Raw genomic sequence first — 18,326 nt, 5'->3', positions numbered from 1 at the left:
TTGTACCACGTAAAAGTTAGAAAGAATCCAAGAAAGCATGCTGCTGTATATATTTATGTAATATAGCATATACCATGAGCTTTACCTCTGGCATAGCTATTACCATGGCTTTGTCCCTTCTCTCCCCTTTCTCCCTTTAACACCAGTAACCACAAGCAACTCTCTGAGCACTGTAGCATGAACAGCCACCTCACACTTGGTCAAGTCAAAGTGAAGACAGGGCCACTGCCTAGGCAGGAGATTGCAGGAGTTTCTCCTTCCTCTCCCTGAATCTTGTCCCCACCTAGCAGAAAGCAGCACCCTTCTCCCTTCTCAACTGCACCCCCTCACCATTTCCTCCCACACTGTTCCCACTTTCACCACACTCCCGTGCTTATTTCCTGCTTCTTGGTTCCTTTGCTCAGCATCACTGATGTAACTCCACATCCCCATTTCAGGGGTCATGACTCAGCTCTCTGGGCCAGAGATGATGGTGAGCCCAGACAGGGCTTAGCACCATCCATGGGCTGTCTCCCAGACATTCTGGGGTAAATCAAACCATCCTGTGTACCAGGACCAGTACAGTGGCTCTGCACCACTGACAGCCCCAGACAGGGGTAAGGGAAACACAGATGTTACTGGTGAACTGTGACCAGCCAGGAACTGGCTTCTCTTTCAGCAGTAACACCAGAGAAGAAAGAGCAAAAATAACTAAATCTTTAAATATTATGGTAGCTGATGTTAAAATTAACCACAAGAACATAGAATATTAAGTAGGTTTTGGTACCTTTTTAATAGGAAAATGGAGAAAAGGAGCTCCAGTATACCACAACAGAGAAAGTAAAAGATCTGTAAACTGAATCCAAACATAAGCAATGTTTTATTGGGATATAGCAAGCAACCTATCAAATAGGGAACCAGTACAAACAGATTGAACATGACTCTCTTTTAACAGAGATGTATGGTGACAAGACAGCTTCTTTCAGTTCTTAAAACAAGTATTCAAAGTGTTAAGTAAAGCATTAAAAAAAAAATCAATCATTACAACACCAAAGACAGACAATATTAAAAATGTGCAGAATTTTACTTTTTACAAATTTCTGCATAATGTTAGAAAACAATCATAAATTAAAAAAGGAATAAAATGAAGCTTTTTTTTTTGTCTGCAAAGCAACACAAACCTTTAAAAACCAATTATATTTTACATAGGACTACTATTAAAAACAGGTGAAAAGCTGAAAATTTAAAGCACAGCAAAAAATATACAACCCAGTTTCACCTGTCAGCAACACCTTCTGATACTGAAGGAGTTTTGTTAGTTCTATGTACAGCTTTAAACATTGCAGCATACCACGAGTAAACCTTAATAAGGTCAAAATAGGACCCTCTGCAAAAAAGGGTGACTTGGCAAGTGTCAGGCCCATCCTGAAATTATAAGTAGCAATAATTTTAGTAGGTCTTTAGTGTAAATCAAAACCTACTTTAATTGGTTCCTCTCTCTCTAAAGATGCATGTAAACTTTGGGGTTGGTTTTCTTTATTTTTTTGGTATTTTAATTAACAAAATCAAGAACATGTCTGGCTCAAAAATGAGAATGACATACCTCCCTTTTGTTCTTGGATACAGTGATCTCAACATGCTCATTGACACTTCCTAAAAGAGAAAATCATTATGTACTATGTAAAAAATACACACCACCTCTCTCAGTTCAGACTCAGTATATAGTATATTGCCAACTCTATCCAATAGGATATATATTGTACTTGGTTTAAACTCTTAATAGATATATTCTCTCTTTACAAAGTTCCATCACATGAAACCAAATTGCTTATTTTTCCTTTGAGGCACAGCATGACCCCAATGAGACAATTAGCTATAAAGAGTTGTTCTTTAGATGTTGTGTCTGTAGAGGTTTTACGTGATATTCATAGATTTTCAGCGCAGGCCCCAGTTTTAATGAAAGTCCAGTCAGTACATCATTTCTTGTCATCAACAGTAATGATTTCCCATCAATTTCCTATAAGAAGAATTAAAGAGTTGATAAAGACAAATATACAAATCTAACAGATGAGAACAGTCATGCAACAAATGGAAGACTACTATGGTGGATCAGTGAGAAAAGAAACAGTAGCCTTGATTTTCCTGAAACCATGATCACAGCTGCTAAACTCTGCTGTCTACTTTTCAAGTGCTCACCTGTGCTGACTAAGGCATAAATAATATTTAGTCAAGCACAAAAACCAAATGAGACTAATTTCAAAATTCTCTCCTTGTAAACATCTTTCAAATTAATAGGTACAAGTGAAGAATGCCTAATTATAAGCCATTAAGGGAAGGATACTCCTAAGAAGGGAGCTTATGAAGTGCATTTCAGAAGAATTACTATTGACAGCAATATGCAAGTTTAGACTAGTGAGTATCTGCTAATAACTTCAGATGCCTTCTTTCAGATGCATCCTGTGGGGGGAAAAAAAGGAAAAGGCTCTTGCAATCGGAAATTTTAGAAGGGCCTAACTGGAGCTTGACACTCTGAGGGAACTTCTCTTCCTCTACTTACAAGGGAAGAGGGGAAAAGCAGCAGCTTGCCAGGTTAGGTCTCAAAAACCCCTACACTCTCCTGCTTAAAATACATTTTGTAAATCACAGATATGGTGGGATTTTATTTCCTCTCAGACCTTGACTTTCTGATCTGTTTAGGTTAGAAATCCTGTAGGCTTTGTGGTTTTTTCCATCTCAAAACCTTGTCAAAATGGAAGAGAAAGAATCCACATCTCTCAACTCTCTTCTCCCTTGCAGACATGAGACCATCTTTTTCATTACACATTCTTACAGTTCAGTCACACTGAACTACTCCAGAAGCATGAGCTGCAGCTACACAACAATGCATTGATTGGTGTCTCACAACACAGCCAGATCACCAAAGGGCATCATAGCCCAAACATGTATATAGCCTTATCTGGCATTCTCCTGCACTGGACTCTACTCTGCTGTTTCATTCTTTTTCATACTTTTAATTACAACCTCTTAGTATTAACTGTTGAATTTGTTATCAATAGCCAACAACTAATTCAAATGCTGGCATTTATTGTTGTCCCAAAATGTAGTATTTTTGTAAGTATTATAAACATTACGCATCAATTTATCCCATTGCAGCATGTTCCTTCGGAATATTAAATATTATCTTGGAAATATCAGAGATCCCATCCTTTATTACAACTCAACATGAAAAGAAAATTTCTATTAGAGTTCAGCAGGAATGTGTCCAGACTGATCTCTCTTACAATTTGATAAAGTTTATAAATACACAATACATGGACAAACCACAACATAGTCAAAGATCAGCTGAAAGTGGCATTTCTTTAAAATATCCCCAAGATGTATACGACTACTAATCCCTCAGGGGAGCACAAAGTAACAGTATTTCTAAAAGAAAAAAAAGTTTCCAATAACTTTTTACCCAATTATAGCAGGTGCCTCTTTCCAATTACTGTTGAGAATGTTAATGGTTAAAACCAGTTTCTATCCTCTCTTTTCCATTCGTCACAATTCTTTTCTGTGGGAATTTTGACACCAGTGAGTATTTTGCTCATTGCTATGACCGATCTGAAGTTGCCTTTTCTGCTGCTGTTCAACGATGCTATGGAGGAAGCACAGCCTCCAGCTTGGTAGGATCCAAATGGAGTAAAGCCAGTACCTGGAATAGGAGAAACTCCAAGAATAGGAAAAAAGCATCTATTCCTTTCCCTTCTTCTTCCACAGGGTTCCCTGTGGTTTCTAAAAATGCTGGTAACTACTAAGACTTTCACTGAATAGCAAACTGATTCTTTAAACATATCTGTGTAGGAATGAGTGATTACATATTCGGAGTTCAAGAATTTTATATCTTTGTGTGAATTGTAAGTTTTACCTCTTTCACTTCCTTTATGTTTTCCACATTAACCTGCTTCTGCAGAATTGTCACAGTTAACTCTTTTTTGGCACCAGGTAAGATTTTCTATGCTCTGGTGACTTCTCTGATTTCTTCTCTGCTATTTCTCTATTTTCTGGATTTTTTTTCAGATGCAATTTCAATGCCAGCTCTCAGTATGCCTTTTTAATGTTAACTGCAGAGAGATTTCTCTGCACAACTCAAACTAACAGTAACTCCCCACTTTGTCAGGATGACCTCAACAGCAGTATCACGTTGTCTTCAGCAAATAACCAGGAGACTGCTTAAGCTTCAAGTCCTCCCACCACTGTTTCTGCTCTAAGTGACTGAGAATTGCAAAGTTGTACAGCAAGCCAACATGAGAGCATGGCAGCCAGCAGGCTCACGTGCTCCTCCACGTGATGGCTCTGCCAGAAAGCAGCAGTGGACACCAGCTGAAGTCAAACCCCAGTTTCTCTTCTGGTAAAACATTGCAGTGAGGCCAGAAAACCAGTATTGGGTTACTTGGGCATATCTGGCTATCACAACACTAATGGTTAAGAAGCCACATGGGCAATAACAAAGGTCAGAATACAAGCACATCTTGAGACCTTGCAAACAGCTTCAGTCTTGGAGTGGGCCACAGTCCCCCATGCTTTCAGGGCTCCTAGAGAAAACTCAGCCACATACTGGCAGGCTATATTTCTCTGAAGGTGTTTACACCCTCATCCTGCAACTGGTATTCCTCCCTCTTTAGGTATCCTGTGTCCCCAGCTTCTTGGGTTGTCTGATTTGCTTGCTGATGTTATGGTTTTTTGTTATTGGGAAACATCCTTCAGTTGAATCTGTTTTCATCAGTGAGCTCTTTTGATTTGCTGACATCAGTGGAACTCCAAGAAGGAATAATATATAATCATCATATAAGCATCACTTCTTACCAGCACTTACAATACAGTTTTAATAAAACATTCTGCAGCCCTTAAAATGTCTTCTAATTTTCCTTAAAATATTGTAAGAAAAAATCACTTGTTTTAGGTGAGTCCAGAGGTATTCAGATTCATCAAAAGAAAGTGTGGACTCAATTACTGTTGAGTAAAAGCTCAGTGTAATAATAGATGTCATGATTACATTCTGGGCTAAGGATATTTTGTAAGGAAACCATTGTGCTACCCCTACTGAAGCAGTTCAGTGGAAAACAATTTCCCAGTGTTGTAGGTGAAACTGAATACTTTTCTTTACCACTTACAAACTCATTCCTCTTCCAGTACATATTCAGGGCAGTAGATCAAATGAAACTAGGTTTCTGGGGCCCAGGCAACTGCAAACAACAGAGGAAAATAGAGATGGCCAGAATTGCAGCTGCATGCCTGGTGCTCTATAGACAGAGGATGGCTAAGAGTTCAAAATGAACCTGTCTGCACTGCCATACCTAGAAGATCCTGATAAAAAATACTGTAAGAACACAGTTAAAGTTAGTGGTAGAAAATAGGACAGAAGAAACTGAACAGCACCACTGAGAAGAAGTTAGGGACAGGGTTGTTTATGGGGCAGTTCCTGGTGCAGACAGGGAATAGACCAGCAAACCTGGCATGTAGAGCCAGGCACTTGCTGCTCTTCATGCTGCTAATGGAAAGGAGGGGGAAGGAAGTGGAAATGACTTCTGCTGTCATTGTCCATCCTTCAGCTCCTGGCCACATCCTGGTGGCAGCTGTCAGCCTCTCTCTCCAAGGCTTCAGCATAAGGTGAAGTTGGCAGCGGAATCACAGCCACATATCGGCACATAGCTATCCTAGCAGAGTCCTCAGTTACCCTACTGAAACTACTTGCCCTCGCTGCAGAACACTAATAAAGCCTTTACACTCTACTTCTACGCTGTTTTCCATAAGGCTGTTGCAAACTGATTTGCCGAAACTTGTAAGTTAGCCTCACCTTCCTGCTGCAAAATCAGTAGTAATTACTGCAGTATTATTGACAAGCCAGCTGTGAGGCAGAGAGGTTAAGATATTTGACAGAAGTCAGAGGTATCTGTCAGTATAAGGAAAAGACTCCCAGAGGCCACAATTACTTTGCCCATGTGCTTTTTTTAAGCCACATTTCCAGGGCTGTTGAGGAGACATGAATGCTGGTATTAATGAATGGACACACTTAAACGTTTTCTTTTTTGGCACATTCACCCATCTTCAGATTCTGAAAAATGAGTAGCAGCTGCAGAAAGAACCTCTCTCTGCAACCTGCCAGAGAATCACCCAACACCAGGCTTTTCACCCTGAAGAACAAAGAGCTACATTTAAATACTTTGTTATATGCATCAGTTACAATCAGATGGGATTTCACAGACATGGTGTTGAAGGTCAGCAACATTAACCTGATCAACCATGATGTTATTTCATATGCAATGTACAGTGTCCCTGCAAAGCTGCCAATAACTTGCACCAGCTCAGCACCTTGGAAGATCAAGCCATCTGTTTTGATAACTAATTACAAGTGTGGGTGACTAATTTCCTGGTAGCCGCACACAAAGCTACTGACTTATCTGGGGAGGTGCTGAACTGCCAACCTGATGTAAGTTACTTCTCTATGGAACTTGGTGTAGGCCAAGTAAGCTCACTTCCCTATTCTGCCCCACTAACACACCTTTACCAGCTGCTGGCAAGGGAGTTACAATGGGCCATCTGACTGTTCAGCTCTTTGCTGATCTAATCCACCAAAAGAAGCCTTCCATTAGTATCAGCAGTTACAAGGCCCAGAAACAAAGACCCAACCTCTTTCTCAGACTGAGTCCTACAAATATGCTGCCCCTCTGCCAACTTACTGCCAACTTGTCCTTTCCATATTCACTTGTACTACCGAGTTCAATGCAACACAGCAGCCCCTTTTTCACCCCATGCCTTCAAACTCAAATTGTTGCTTAGAAGTCCTAGGTTTTATAAATACTCATGAGTGTATCTGCACAATACACTAAGAAAGAAGGGAATTCACATTTTAAATACCATTCACATTTTAAATAACAAGACAGTGAAACTGAGTGGGTTCTTTAGGGAGACTGAGTTCAAGCCAGAAAATTTGTTTAGATTTTTCACCTTTCTGAATCCTATTTTAAACAAACTCCAACTTATTATCCACAGCTTGTTTAACAATATTATTACTCAGAGATTACAGTCCCATGCATTGTCACCCAATAACAGACTCAAATCCCCCCATTATTGTGGGATTTTCTCTCCCATTTTATAGTATATAACCAGGCCTATGGCAAAAATGTGTAATGTGAGAAACTGGCGGCAGTCAAAAGGTGTTTGCTAGCAGATTTACCTGTTCCTGAAAAGCATTGGCTTGTTCCTCAAATCCAGCTGTTCTGAAATAATTCACAACATCGGTGACAGCCCAGTCAGCAGGATCCAGAGGTCTCCCATTCTCTACTGAACTGTAAAGTGCAAATCCAGACAAGTAATCACTAAAGGTGTGCAGAACATCTGCTGCTTCTTTGTGCACGCCTCATGTACATCCCCTCCTTCCTTGTTTCTCCAGGAAAAGTGTTCTTTGATACATCTGCCCCCCACCCCAATACAGAACAGTCACTCCTGTCCTTCTACATTCCAAAGACCTGATGCTGGGGAAAACTGAGATACCTATCCTTTCAGAAAAGAAGGAAGTACATGAATCGTCACATCAGCCAAAGGTAATCAGTTAGGATCTTCCTACAAGTGTGCTGTCTTTGCTGTTGGAGAACAAAAACTGCCATAGCTGGAGTACCAAATTCCTGCCTTTCATGCCTGCAGCTTGCTTTCAGCTACCAAGTACTTAAAGAATTGTATGTGGATTATTCTTTACACAGATGAGACTGTTCTTGTAACATGCATAGAAATTACTGGTAGACATCTTTACCTTGCAAAACAACAACAAATAAATTACAAACAAACAAAACTCCCCAGCCAAAACAAAACAAAGAGGCACCAAATGATTGCACTAATTCTCAATATAGAAAATTTCCCAAAACTGTTGTTGGACTCATCTTTGGACAAATCCATGGACTTTTAAAATAGCTGTGCATCTGAGAAAACATCTGTTAAACACAATCAGAATTAATTCCTTCTGTGATTAACCTCAGGCAATTGCTTTCCACAGTAGCAAAAACAACAAAACATTCATATTACTATCCTTATTCTGCATTTGTTTTCCTCAAACTGTAATCACCCTATCACAAAGATAACCTTTGTGTATCTGAAAATTTTTGGTAAAAATAGACACAGCGAGCTTGACTGCCTTTTCTGCCGCAATTTATGAGGATGAAGAGCAAGACATCAAAGACCTTCTTTAACGTGTTTCTCCAACCAGAAGTCCCGAAGTTCATGACAAGTATTTTCCATTGTTATGCATGCTTAACCATAATGCTAATGAAGCAATATTGAAAATGTACAGATCAGGGCAGGTGTCAGAATCCTGTCCATTTTCTGGTCTGAAGCTTAGAGTCAGGACTTTGATTTCAACAGCACCAGCTAGAAAATAAACACAGATTATACTCTCCTGAGTATAATTTTTGTTCTGTCCTTCAATATTTTCTTTTCCAACTGTCACCATCTCTGCCTTGCCTGGACTTGTATGTCTTTCAGCAAAATAACTGGCCGAATCAAGGGCCAACCATTTTTTAAAGCACTCAGAGGGAATCTATACATAGAGTGCCTCCAATCACTGTTTCTACAACATTCTTATTTCTACAAGAAATAAGAATGTCTACAAGAATAAGATGCTTTAAAATCTTAAGAGGACTGGCATTTTAGGCTTTGAAACAAAGTCCTGGCTAGGAAGGAGGACTCGTGGAAACAATGATTTTTTTGCATCTCCCCAAAGTCTTGAAACGTGTCTGTCGATATGGCAACAAAATCTGGCCACAGGGATCATCCACAACCTGTGTTACACTGGGCCTTCTAAGGCAGTTTTTTTCATTCATCACAGATCTCCGAGCCATGAGAAATGGAGTTTCTTACTCTTGCTCATCACATAATGACTTACTTCATGAATTGCTTCACTGATTGTGATTACACAGAAAGCAACACTCAGCAAAATTGAAAATGAGACTATCTGGCCTTATTAGAGCTGCAATTTTTTCCTTTTTATTTTTTTTTAAATCAAAGAATGCCTTTTGACTAAGATTTTTTGGCATTGTGCACATTCTGAGGCTTAAGAAGTAAAATGTGAAAACTGCCACACAAAATCTGCACATATTTACTAAGGCAGCATTAGAGGAATTATATTTAAATCTTTGCATTTTCCCTAAGACATAGACTGTCACTTTCAATTACTCATTTTCTACTTAAAAATAAGCAAAATGCCAACAACTCAGTTAAAAAAAAAGATACTGAATTTGATCCTTCCTAAACAGGAAATAAAAGGTTCAGTCTGTAAAAAAACCACCTAACTGTAATTTGCTTACTTCTCCAAACACTTTAATTTCAATTTAAATATGGCCCCAAACCCTCTTTTCCACAATTTTATATTTCAGCCCAGGTGCTTTGGTTTTTCTTGTAGCTCTTCTTTTCTCACTAGGGAACTACAGCTTGGTCCACCCCATCCAGGGCTCAACTGCAATGACTTCAGGGGCTCTACCTCAATTATTAATTAATTATAGGAAACAATTGCAAGTTCCTGCCTCAAGGAATAGCATCACGCTGGACCTCAAGTGGAGCCAATCTGCACAGCTACAGCTGCAAAAGACTGGAAGGCACGTGGCAGACTGCTGGAGGCTGGCTGGATTTTTAACCCATCTACCCACACAGACTTCATTACTTTCCTCCTCACCCCGCTGTTGACATGGCTCTATTCTTTACTCAAGTAAAGGGAATATAGAACATCCATGGCTTAGCCATGCACTGGCTTATGCCAGACATCCTGGATGCTTTAAAATTTAAAGAGGACTGGCATTTTAGGCTTTGAAACAAAATACTAGATGCACTGACAATGAATAAAAATTAGGCTTGTCTGTTTTTCACCACTGTCCCTGTGCCTTTATTGCCATCATGTGGCAGAAGCAGAAAGGTCTGAAAGGATACAGCTGATAACAAACAGATTTTATCCAAGCTATTTATAAGCACTTCAAGAAAGTGTTGAATACTTCCTTTGTAGATATGCCCACATACATACTATATACATTCATCTAGAAACCACAGCCCCACAGTTTAATTACAATTTCCATCCACTCTAAAAAGCCACCTTAGCGATCAGTAGTTGAGTCTTTATCACGCAAGCCTTGGGGAAAATGATTAAACGTAAACTGTCCCTGCTTTGACTGCCTCCTTTCCCTTCCCACCTCAGAGTGCTCATTGTAGAAACCAGACTGTCAAAGGGAAGGTGGTTTCGGAGGGACACACACGATATTTATTCATAGGCACTGAATAGGAAAATGCTCTTTATGTTGGTGTGGTGTTGCCAGTGTCTCAAGTGAAGGGGGAGGATGCTGATTTTAATGGCTGCCATCAGATCTTTGATGCTATGTCATAATCAGGTGTTTTATCAGTAGCCTGAAGTGACCATTATTATTTACATTACTCTAGTGCCTGGTAGCCTATACGTTGTCACGTTTTTTTGGACAGCTTATGTAAAAGAGATATGAAGGAGAATAATGACGTGCAGCTGCACAGAAGTGTTGCAGTTTGACAGAACAGACTAAGAGCTCACTCTAGTACCTTTTCTTGTGGTCTTTTTTTTCCTTTAATATATACACATATGTGTATATCTCTCTCACTGTGGCTTCTGTAACCCTAAAGCAGCAAGGCCAGATTTTTCCACACAGAAGTTCATTTCTCAGATCATAACGTCATTCAGAATTGTTAGTCCTAATTAAAGAATTTCTGACCTTAAGTAAAAAAAGCCTACAAAAAAGTTCCTATGCTTTAGCCTGCGGTCTACAACACAAAAGAAAGCAGTAGAGCAGTACACACCACCCTTTATTCCCACCCTAGATCTGAAATAAAACCCCAGCAACTTCAGGCTTCTTCAATAAACAGCTTAAAGTATCTGTTTCAGAAGGGAACTGACACCTAAGTGATACGCTGCTACTACTTCTCAGCCCTAGACACGTGGGCTGTCAGCAGAGAAGAGCACAGAGAGAGAACTTCCGCACAGGACACTTCTCTCATTAGGCACTGGTTCTGCAAAAGCCACTAACAGACAGGTAAGCAGAGGCAGGGTATTGGCTACAGGGCTACCACTTGCTTTAGTCTCTGGCTGAGAGGAAAAGAAAACGTACCCCTAACTTAAGTTACTAGCTTCTGCATCTCTTCATTGCTATACAGTCCGACCACATATCACTTTTAATCAACTCAGTGCCCTGGACTCTTCTATTTCAAAGCTGAAATACAATACAAGTAATTAAGAACAGGGAGGGTTTGAAATGAGCAAAGATGGAGATGGTCACTATTGCCAACCACATTAGTTGAAAGGAAACTACATTCAAAATCCATGTGCTGTTCATGTAAAAGGAACACTTACTTTTTGACATCCAGAGAGCCATTTTCCTTGTTTTCCATGTCAACAGTTAGCATGGGGAGAAGTTTTACTTCAGCAACTGATCAATAGGGAGGAAAAAAAGTTGTTTTTAATTACTAGTAGTATGACAAGAGCAGGATAATGTAACAGAGACAAGCATTCTACAGAGACACAAGCATGTTTCCACTTGAGATCAACAGTGCTGTCAAAGACTGATTTTCTCAGAAGCCTGGCAAAGGTGGTAGTAGCTAATGAACTAGAAAAAAAAAAGTTGACCTGGGCTTCAAACACAAGAAATATTTCTTGCTTGAAAATCAAGGAAGGTAATATTACATTTAATCTTTTTCACAAGAGTTAAAATTTTGATCAAACTGTATGTATTCATACAGCTGGAGATTTACCTGCAATATATAGCTGTGTATCAAGAGAGCTTAATAGGCCTTCAGTCATCCTGTGATACAGATGATCCAAACAGATGGAAGATCTTTAGAAAAGTTTGGAAATCCATAGCCTTGTTTTATGAATGTGGACTTGGATACAGATGAGCATGTCACTTATGCCCATTGCATCCATAAAGCTAGTAAGCAGAGTTACTAATGGAGCACCAAACTCCTGAGGCCTAAATCAGTATGTTATCCATAAGACCTCTCTTCGGCACTAGAGCAGTTTCTTCTATAAGTATGCTACACTGAACTCCAAAAAGGAAAGGAGCACACAAAGGACACAGGAGAAAATCCAGTTATTTCCTTCCTTGCGGCACGCTGGAGTACTTTCACCACATAGCTTTTTCCATCACTCCACAGAACACGCAGAAATGACCCAAGCTTTCCTTTCTGTTCTCAAGTAAGCCATTTCTATTTCAGAGAGCACCAGAGAACGGACCAAGGACTCAGGATATTCTTGCTGTAGCATTAATGGATGCCAGTGAAATGTCTCAAAGCTCTGGGAAGTACAGAATAGGGAAATCATGCTCATCAGCTAAAACTTTACAAAAATAGAGAACAGTAATTAATACTGCTGTGGGGAAAAAAAAAAAAAAAAGACGACCCTTTATTATACACGTAGCAGCATGTAAAGCACCAAGAAAACAGTAACGAACTAATCGAAAAGATGCTTCTTCCTGCACCGCTGACCAAACAACTCTACGCATTCCCTGAAATCACTTCTCGGTTCACCTGAGGTGACTGCAGACGACACCCGCACCAGCCTACCTGCGGAACGCGCCGCGCCGCGACCGCGCACGGCCCGGAGCCCCCGGGCTCGGGGCGGGCACGTCCCGCGGAGCCCACGGGCCCGGGCGGCGGGGCTCCCAGGGCTCCGCTTCCCGCGGCCGCGCCGGGGCTGTGACACACGCTCGGCATCTCACGGGCACCCCCGAGCCCGCTCGCGCTGCACCACATTGTCAGTTCTGACTGGGGGCGGGGGAAGCAAGGCAGAAAAACCTACCTACGAGCAACTAAACCAGCGCATGGCTACCGGCTGCTGCGGAGCGGCGGAGCCCGCGGCCCCGCCCCCCGGCGGCAGCGGGCGCTCCGCGGAGGCTCCGAGTGACACCGGGAGCGGCCCCGCCCGGCCCCGTGACGCGCCCGCCACACACGGACCGCCCGCGTCATGGCCGCCGCGTTAAAGGCGCCGCGCCGCGGGACCCCCGCGCCGCGCCCCGGCCCCGCCCGGCGCGGGAGGGCACCCGGGGAGGCAGCGGGGCGGGGCGGGGCACGGAGCGACGCCTCCGCCGAGCGGCTTACCTGCGGGGAGCCGCGGGCAGCGCCGGGGGGCCGGTATGGGCGGGCGCGGAGCTGCCGGCGGCACACGGCCAGAGAGCAGCACTCGGGGCTCGGTTCATGGCTTGAGGTTCCTGGGGCCTCCTTGTGGACATTTCTACTCCTCCTACCAAGCGGGGTGTAAGAGGTAACGGAAAGGAAACAAATCCCCAGCTAGTTGTTGAAGGATGCAGTACCGAGCCGAAGAAATTTTACACAAGGTAGGAAATAGGAGTCGCCAGATCTCGGAAAACTGATAAAGTTAAAAAAATTCATTCGTAGAATGAGTTCGTTAACACACATGTGAGTAGCAGACACTTGGCTTTCTGTGGAACTCGTGCAACTGCAGGCTCGGGGCGATGGGGAGGAGGAGTGACCAAAGACAGCAAAAGCGAGTCACCCCGACCGTGCCACCGCCGGCACTGGGGAGAGAGAGGAGATGGAGGCACTGAGTCTACAGATCTTACTCGTCTAAGCTCCAGACTTTATTTCAGAAGGAGACCATACCCACGGGATTTACTGTACAGAAAGATTCAACTCAAAGAGCTTACAAATTACTAAGTCTGTCCCACTAGCAATAACATCTCACCCACAGAGTTTAATACAAAAATTCTCAAGTTTCTCTGGCAACATTTATTTTTTTTCTTTTTACACTATTTTTTTATTTATTCAGTATCTCCTTGATTCCTGATTTCTAATGGCATAGAAACATTACATGGATGCACTGTCAGTGCAAGGGGAATCAAGCAAGGAATATCAACACACCCTGCCTTCCCCACACACAGGCTTTGCAACCAGGGCGGCATCCCAACCACTACTGAGACGCTGTGACCTTTTGACTATCCTTAACAGCCTGGGTTACTTCAAATTTGTGGGATGTTTTACTTGAAAAATTTCCTTCTGAGTCAAGCTACTCGAACTCCTGCTGTTTGCTGCAAGGCTAGGGGGACATTACAAATTACCTGGGGATTCACACAGAACCTACTGGTGACTCCATCCTGATTTCCACAGCAGAGCTCTGACACAAGTGCCCAGCTGGCACAGACAGACAGAGCCTGCTTGGCCACCAGAGTGGGGACATGGGGCTGTCCCAGGCACTTTGCAGCCGTCTCACTCCCAGGCAAAGCTTACTGCACCACAGCTGCACGGAGATCCAGGTCACCTAACTGCTAACTGGACACAGTTACAAGCACTAAAATTACCAGAAAAGTGGACTTTTGGGCAAAGGACTGTAGACACGACTTCTCCAACCCTTCATTTTGTCTTACTTATGTGCTGTCAGATAAATAACCGAAGCTTGCAGGAGCTTTGCAAGCAACGGCACTCAAGTATCAACAGAAGCATTGAGAAAAGAGGACAGTAACAGTCCTCACTGCTTTGGGATTTAAATAAATGCAGATAAACAAGATAAATAGAGTATTAAGTGTACTGTACCCTAAAGAAAACCCTCTTCCCATCCCAAAGCATACTGTAAAACATGGCATATTTGTGTTGGACAAGTGAGCCGAGCAAGGAAATTCTTTTCTGTCTCTAAAGAAATAAACATTCTAAAAGAAGCCATAATGAGTGTTCTGCATCAGCGGGTTTCTAACTTTGGTAAAGAACTGACATTTGAGGATACAAATATAAATGAGCTATTTTACTCACACTCTCCCTTTCATCATGTTCTTCAGTTAATCCTTTGAGTATTTGAAGTGAGGCTCACACAGAGCATGCATTCCTTCTAGAGGACCTTGAACAGCAAAGAGAGGAATGTTAAGGAAATGGGTCGTGGAAAAATTCAGTGTGGAATATGATCTGTGGCCTGTATTTTCATTCATTGGGGTAAGGTAATTTAATTATAATGAAATTATGTCTGGAGGGAGATAAAGCAGAAAAGTGAATTTGTGTTTTGTTTGACTATTTGCATCCCATTTCTGGCAAGAAAAAACCAAACCAAAAAACAAATGTTTCCAAGCCATGCAGGGAATCAAGTGAGACCAGGGTTGGTAGATCCAGGTTAAGGGGTCAGTCCTGTGTGTCTGAACTTCCACTATCACACAAGGGGAAACACGCAAAGGTCAGTGCGGATACCAGACACCAGTGGACCCTGTTTTCTGGGTATTGAAAAATGCCAGTTTCCTACTGCAAAGCTATCCTTTTGTTTTGTCCTTGGCAATGGAACAGTAGAAAACAAAATGCATGGCGCATGTGGCAAAGGAGAGCGTAGCACCCTGTTAGCTGTGCAAAGGGTACTGAATTTCAGCTCTCCAGAGCTAAATAAAGCCCTTTGAACCTTCTTTATTCCAGTGCCCTGAGTAAAAACATGGTTAAAACGCATAGTTGTGGAGGCTGAGTGAGGAAACAACACACACTGAAGGAAGCCCCTCTCAATAAGCTAGCATTATACAGAGCAGAAGGGATCTAGCCCTGTATAAAACACGTATTTCTTTGCCAACAACGACCGAATATCTCTGAGCGCTCGGGAGAGCCCCGTGCCCTCAGCAGGACAGGCCGCGCAGGCCGCGCACGCCCCGCGCCGCGGGGGCTGCTGGGAGCTGTAGTCCCGCGGGGGCCGCGCCAGGCCCGCCCCGGCCGCGCCTTCCCCTCACGGCCCTGGCGGGAGCAGCGGGGGCGGCTCTGGAAGATGCTGGTGCTGCTGGGACCTGAGCCGCAGCGTGGAACAAACGCTTGAAGGTGTTTGCTTCTCCTTTGGGTTTTCAGGGAGACATTTCGGGGCTCGTTTGTGGTTCCTGCTGCTCACTGTGAGGAAGAAAGTAAACCAGAGAGATTTCATCCAGATGTGGCTGGCGGCCAAAAAATCATCAATTCCTCGTAATGCACAGCACTGGCGGCATGGGAATCCAATGGGGGCACAGGCTGTTTCAAAGTAACTTCTGACATGGGTGTGGAAGTGACATGGGTGTAAGATGCCAGCTTGCCCTGCAAATTGAATTAATGTATAGCTATGTCCAGTCAATTAATAACAACAGTCTAAAAATCCCTTTTGCATCATTTCCCTCCTAGCAATACAAGACTGAAAAGGGACTGTCCAGGCCATGGGGTTTGATCTCCTGCCATCACAAGTCCTCACACAACCGCATCCACACTCAGCGCTGGCGTGGGGCCCATAAGGAATCTTATCCCACTCTGCCCAGCAGAAAGGCTCTGTCCGGCTCCTCTTTGCTGGGGATTAGGAACAATTAATCTACAGCTTGAAAAATACATAAACAGTTTATACCTGTTTGTTCCTGTAGTAATAATCTTTAGTTTAATATTGTTTAGTTTAGTATTTGACTTCCCTGTTTCTCTGGTATTTACATTCTTATATAGACTCAGCTGTCTGAATGACCACAGCCCTTGTATGGTCTGCATTTTCTGATCTTGTTCCCCTTTCACCTTCCAGGAGAGGACATTTGGAGCTGCACCCTGGGCTGCAGTAGGGTTTCAGCAGTACCTTCTCCCTTTCCAGTCTGCTCTGAATGGCCCACTGCTCCACACTACACTTGTATCACACCTATATGGTACTGATGCTTTGAGACCTCCCTTGGACTAGTAAGTAACTACGGGGTTTTTCCACAGTTCCTAGCAACTACTATCCACCCAGAAAGAGGAAAAATCCCTGTTACTGGTCCAGCTGCACCTTTCCAGCATTTTACTCTCAGAAAACTGTCTTTCCTCTGTTAAGATCTTTTCCACGCCTGTCCGTAGTCTTTTTAGTTTTCTTGAATGGAATTTTGCCACTTATCTTTCTCCACAGCATCAACAGCTTAATACCTATTGTCCTACTCTTCCTTCCCTACTTCAGCACTGCACAGAGAGACAGTTCCCAGCTCATGGAGTCCAGCAATGGAAGTGCCTCTCTTCAGTTCCTGCCTTGGCCAGGAAGGTCCTCCAAAAACCCTGCTGTGTCTTCTTCAAAGTCCCCTTCTGACCTGTCAGGGTTTTCTGCATGGCTGGGTATTTTCATGTTGCTCTGAAGTTCTGCATAAAGCCTAGACAAAAGCCTAAAAGTAGCAGTGGTGTTAAGCAAGTGTGGAGGGAAGGGAGGCAGAAAACCCATGGCCAGAATGCAGCAGAGCAACGTGGTACCAGCCTGGCATTCATTTTTGAGGCAGTTATGTTACAGTGTGTGTTAAACATAAGGTCAGAGCACAGCAGCCAGTCGGCCTCAGTTTACCTTCCATACATTTACCTGGGTACACTCTTATGAGGTAAAGAACAGGGTCTGGAGATATGCACAACCTTTTGTGAAAGCTCTGGTAGTCAGGCTGAGAGATCTGCAGGTGCCCAGTGCTGGAGCAGTGACACAGCTCCTGGCTGCCAGCCTGAGGGGAGCAGCACTGCTCCGACTCACTGACCAGGCAGGGGGGCAAATACCTCACTTTTGTCCTGGTGGGGAGGCCCTGAAACCTTTGCTTTAGTATCCTAAGGTACTTTTTATACAATATGCATTATCCGACCTTTTTTTCGTAATCATATGAATCTCCAGTAAAATGACTAGAGTTGCACCCTCTTCATTAACACACCAGCCTAAAAATGAACGTGTAGAGCAGCTGACTACAGTCCAAGGCCAGTGATACCTTTCTGCTTTTGCTTCATCTTTTTTCCAAGACTGAATTGCTTAAATAAATCTTCCTGCACGTGAATTATATCCACTTCACTGAGAATTTCCTGCCCTACTTATTTTGTTGTGCAACTCCTTATTGTGGTAGTTTCTCGTATTTAATAAAGCTTCTGTCTAGCATTAAACCTTTGTTAATTTAAAGCTTATACTTTATATTAAAAAATCCTTGTATAAAACACAGCTCATTGTGCCCATACTAGCAGTAATACCTGCCACATATTTGCCCAACTTGTAATAACGTAGCAAGAAGCTTATAAAAAGTATTCATATGAAATACCAATATTGTTAAACAGAATCCAGCCTAATAAAAACATTTTATAGAAACATGGCTCGGACATCTCAGTGAAATGACTACTACTTCTCTGGGAAATCTAAAATGTAGCATTTTAGTTGTACGAAGTGAGGCAAATGAAAAAGCACAACATGGTGATGCACTCAGAAAAACAATTACAGACAGACATGCGTCAACAAAACACAAGCAGAAATCTCAATTTCATTTCAAAGAGTACATTAAAAAATTAGTGCTAGTTTTTTCCCTCCTTTGCTGCTTTCTCCCAGGAGTGAAGAACCTGACTGTGAGAAATATCCAGATTTT

At 42.6% G+C, this 18,326-nt stretch overlaps 2 protein-coding genes across 4 annotated transcripts in view; both read right to left on the bottom strand.

The window, feature by feature from the left end:
- DNASE2B (deoxyribonuclease 2 beta) overlaps window positions 1-7,283 on the bottom strand; it is a 32,859-nt gene extending 25,576 nt beyond the window's left edge. Inside the window, exons 1-2 of one of the 2 annotated variants that reach the window (XM_039555658.1) lie at window positions 7,196-7,281; window positions 1,583-1,632 (exon numbers count right to left, since the gene is read on the bottom strand). The gene's annotated coding sequence lies outside the window, so the exon portion shown is untranslated. Of the gene's footprint in view, window positions 1-1,582; window positions 1,633-7,195 lie in introns of both variants that reach the window. The other variant, XM_019291553.3, reaches the window with a different exon arrangement.
- SAMD13 (sterile alpha motif domain containing 13) lies at window positions 754-12,900 on the bottom strand. 2 transcript variants are annotated; one of them, XM_039555659.1, is made up of 5 exons: window positions 12,812-12,896; window positions 11,767-12,307; window positions 11,369-11,444; window positions 7,196-7,307; window positions 754-1,996 (listed from the first exon to the last, which is right to left on the bottom strand). In XM_039555659.1, exons 2-5 carry the CDS (start codon window positions 11,813-11,815, stop codon window positions 1,853-1,855), a joined length of 381 nt encoding a protein of 126 aa, XP_039411593.1. In that variant the 5' UTR covers window positions 11,816-12,307; window positions 12,812-12,896; the 3' UTR covers window positions 754-1,852. The 2 variants fall into 2 exon arrangements, with proteins under 2 accessions (XP_039411593.1, XP_039411595.1); XM_039555661.1 differs by lacking the exon at window positions 11,767-12,307 and having other exon boundaries at window positions 12,812-12,900.
- Window positions 12,901-18,326: the final 5,426 nt, after the last annotated feature.

Source organism: Corvus cornix, chromosome 8 (assembly GCF_000738735.6).
Source record: "Corvus cornix cornix isolate S_Up_H32 chromosome 8, ASM73873v5, whole genome shotgun sequence".
In the NCBI taxonomy this organism is placed as follows: domain Eukaryota; kingdom Metazoa; phylum Chordata; class Aves; order Passeriformes; family Corvidae; genus Corvus; species Corvus cornix.
The sequence above is the reverse complement of the archived record's forward strand: the minus strand, read 5'-3'. Positions and strand labels throughout refer to the sequence as shown.

What these genes read in the sequence shown, in the direction of transcription:
- SAMD13 (XM_039555659.1), bottom strand. Translation starts at nt 11,815, where the DNA reads ATGACTGAAGGCCTATTAAGCTCTCTTGATACACAGCTATATATTGCA. An exon ending in TACACAGCTATATATTGCAG is followed by an intron (nt 11,445 to 11,766) that starts GTAAATCTCCAG and finishes CCTATTGATCAG; the next exon opens with TTGCTGAAGTAAAACTTCTC. An exon ending in GGCTCTCTGGATGTCAAAAA is followed by an intron (nt 7,308 to 11,368) that starts GTAAGTGTTCCT and finishes TGCACTTTACAG; the next exon opens with TTCAGTAGAGAATGGGAGAC.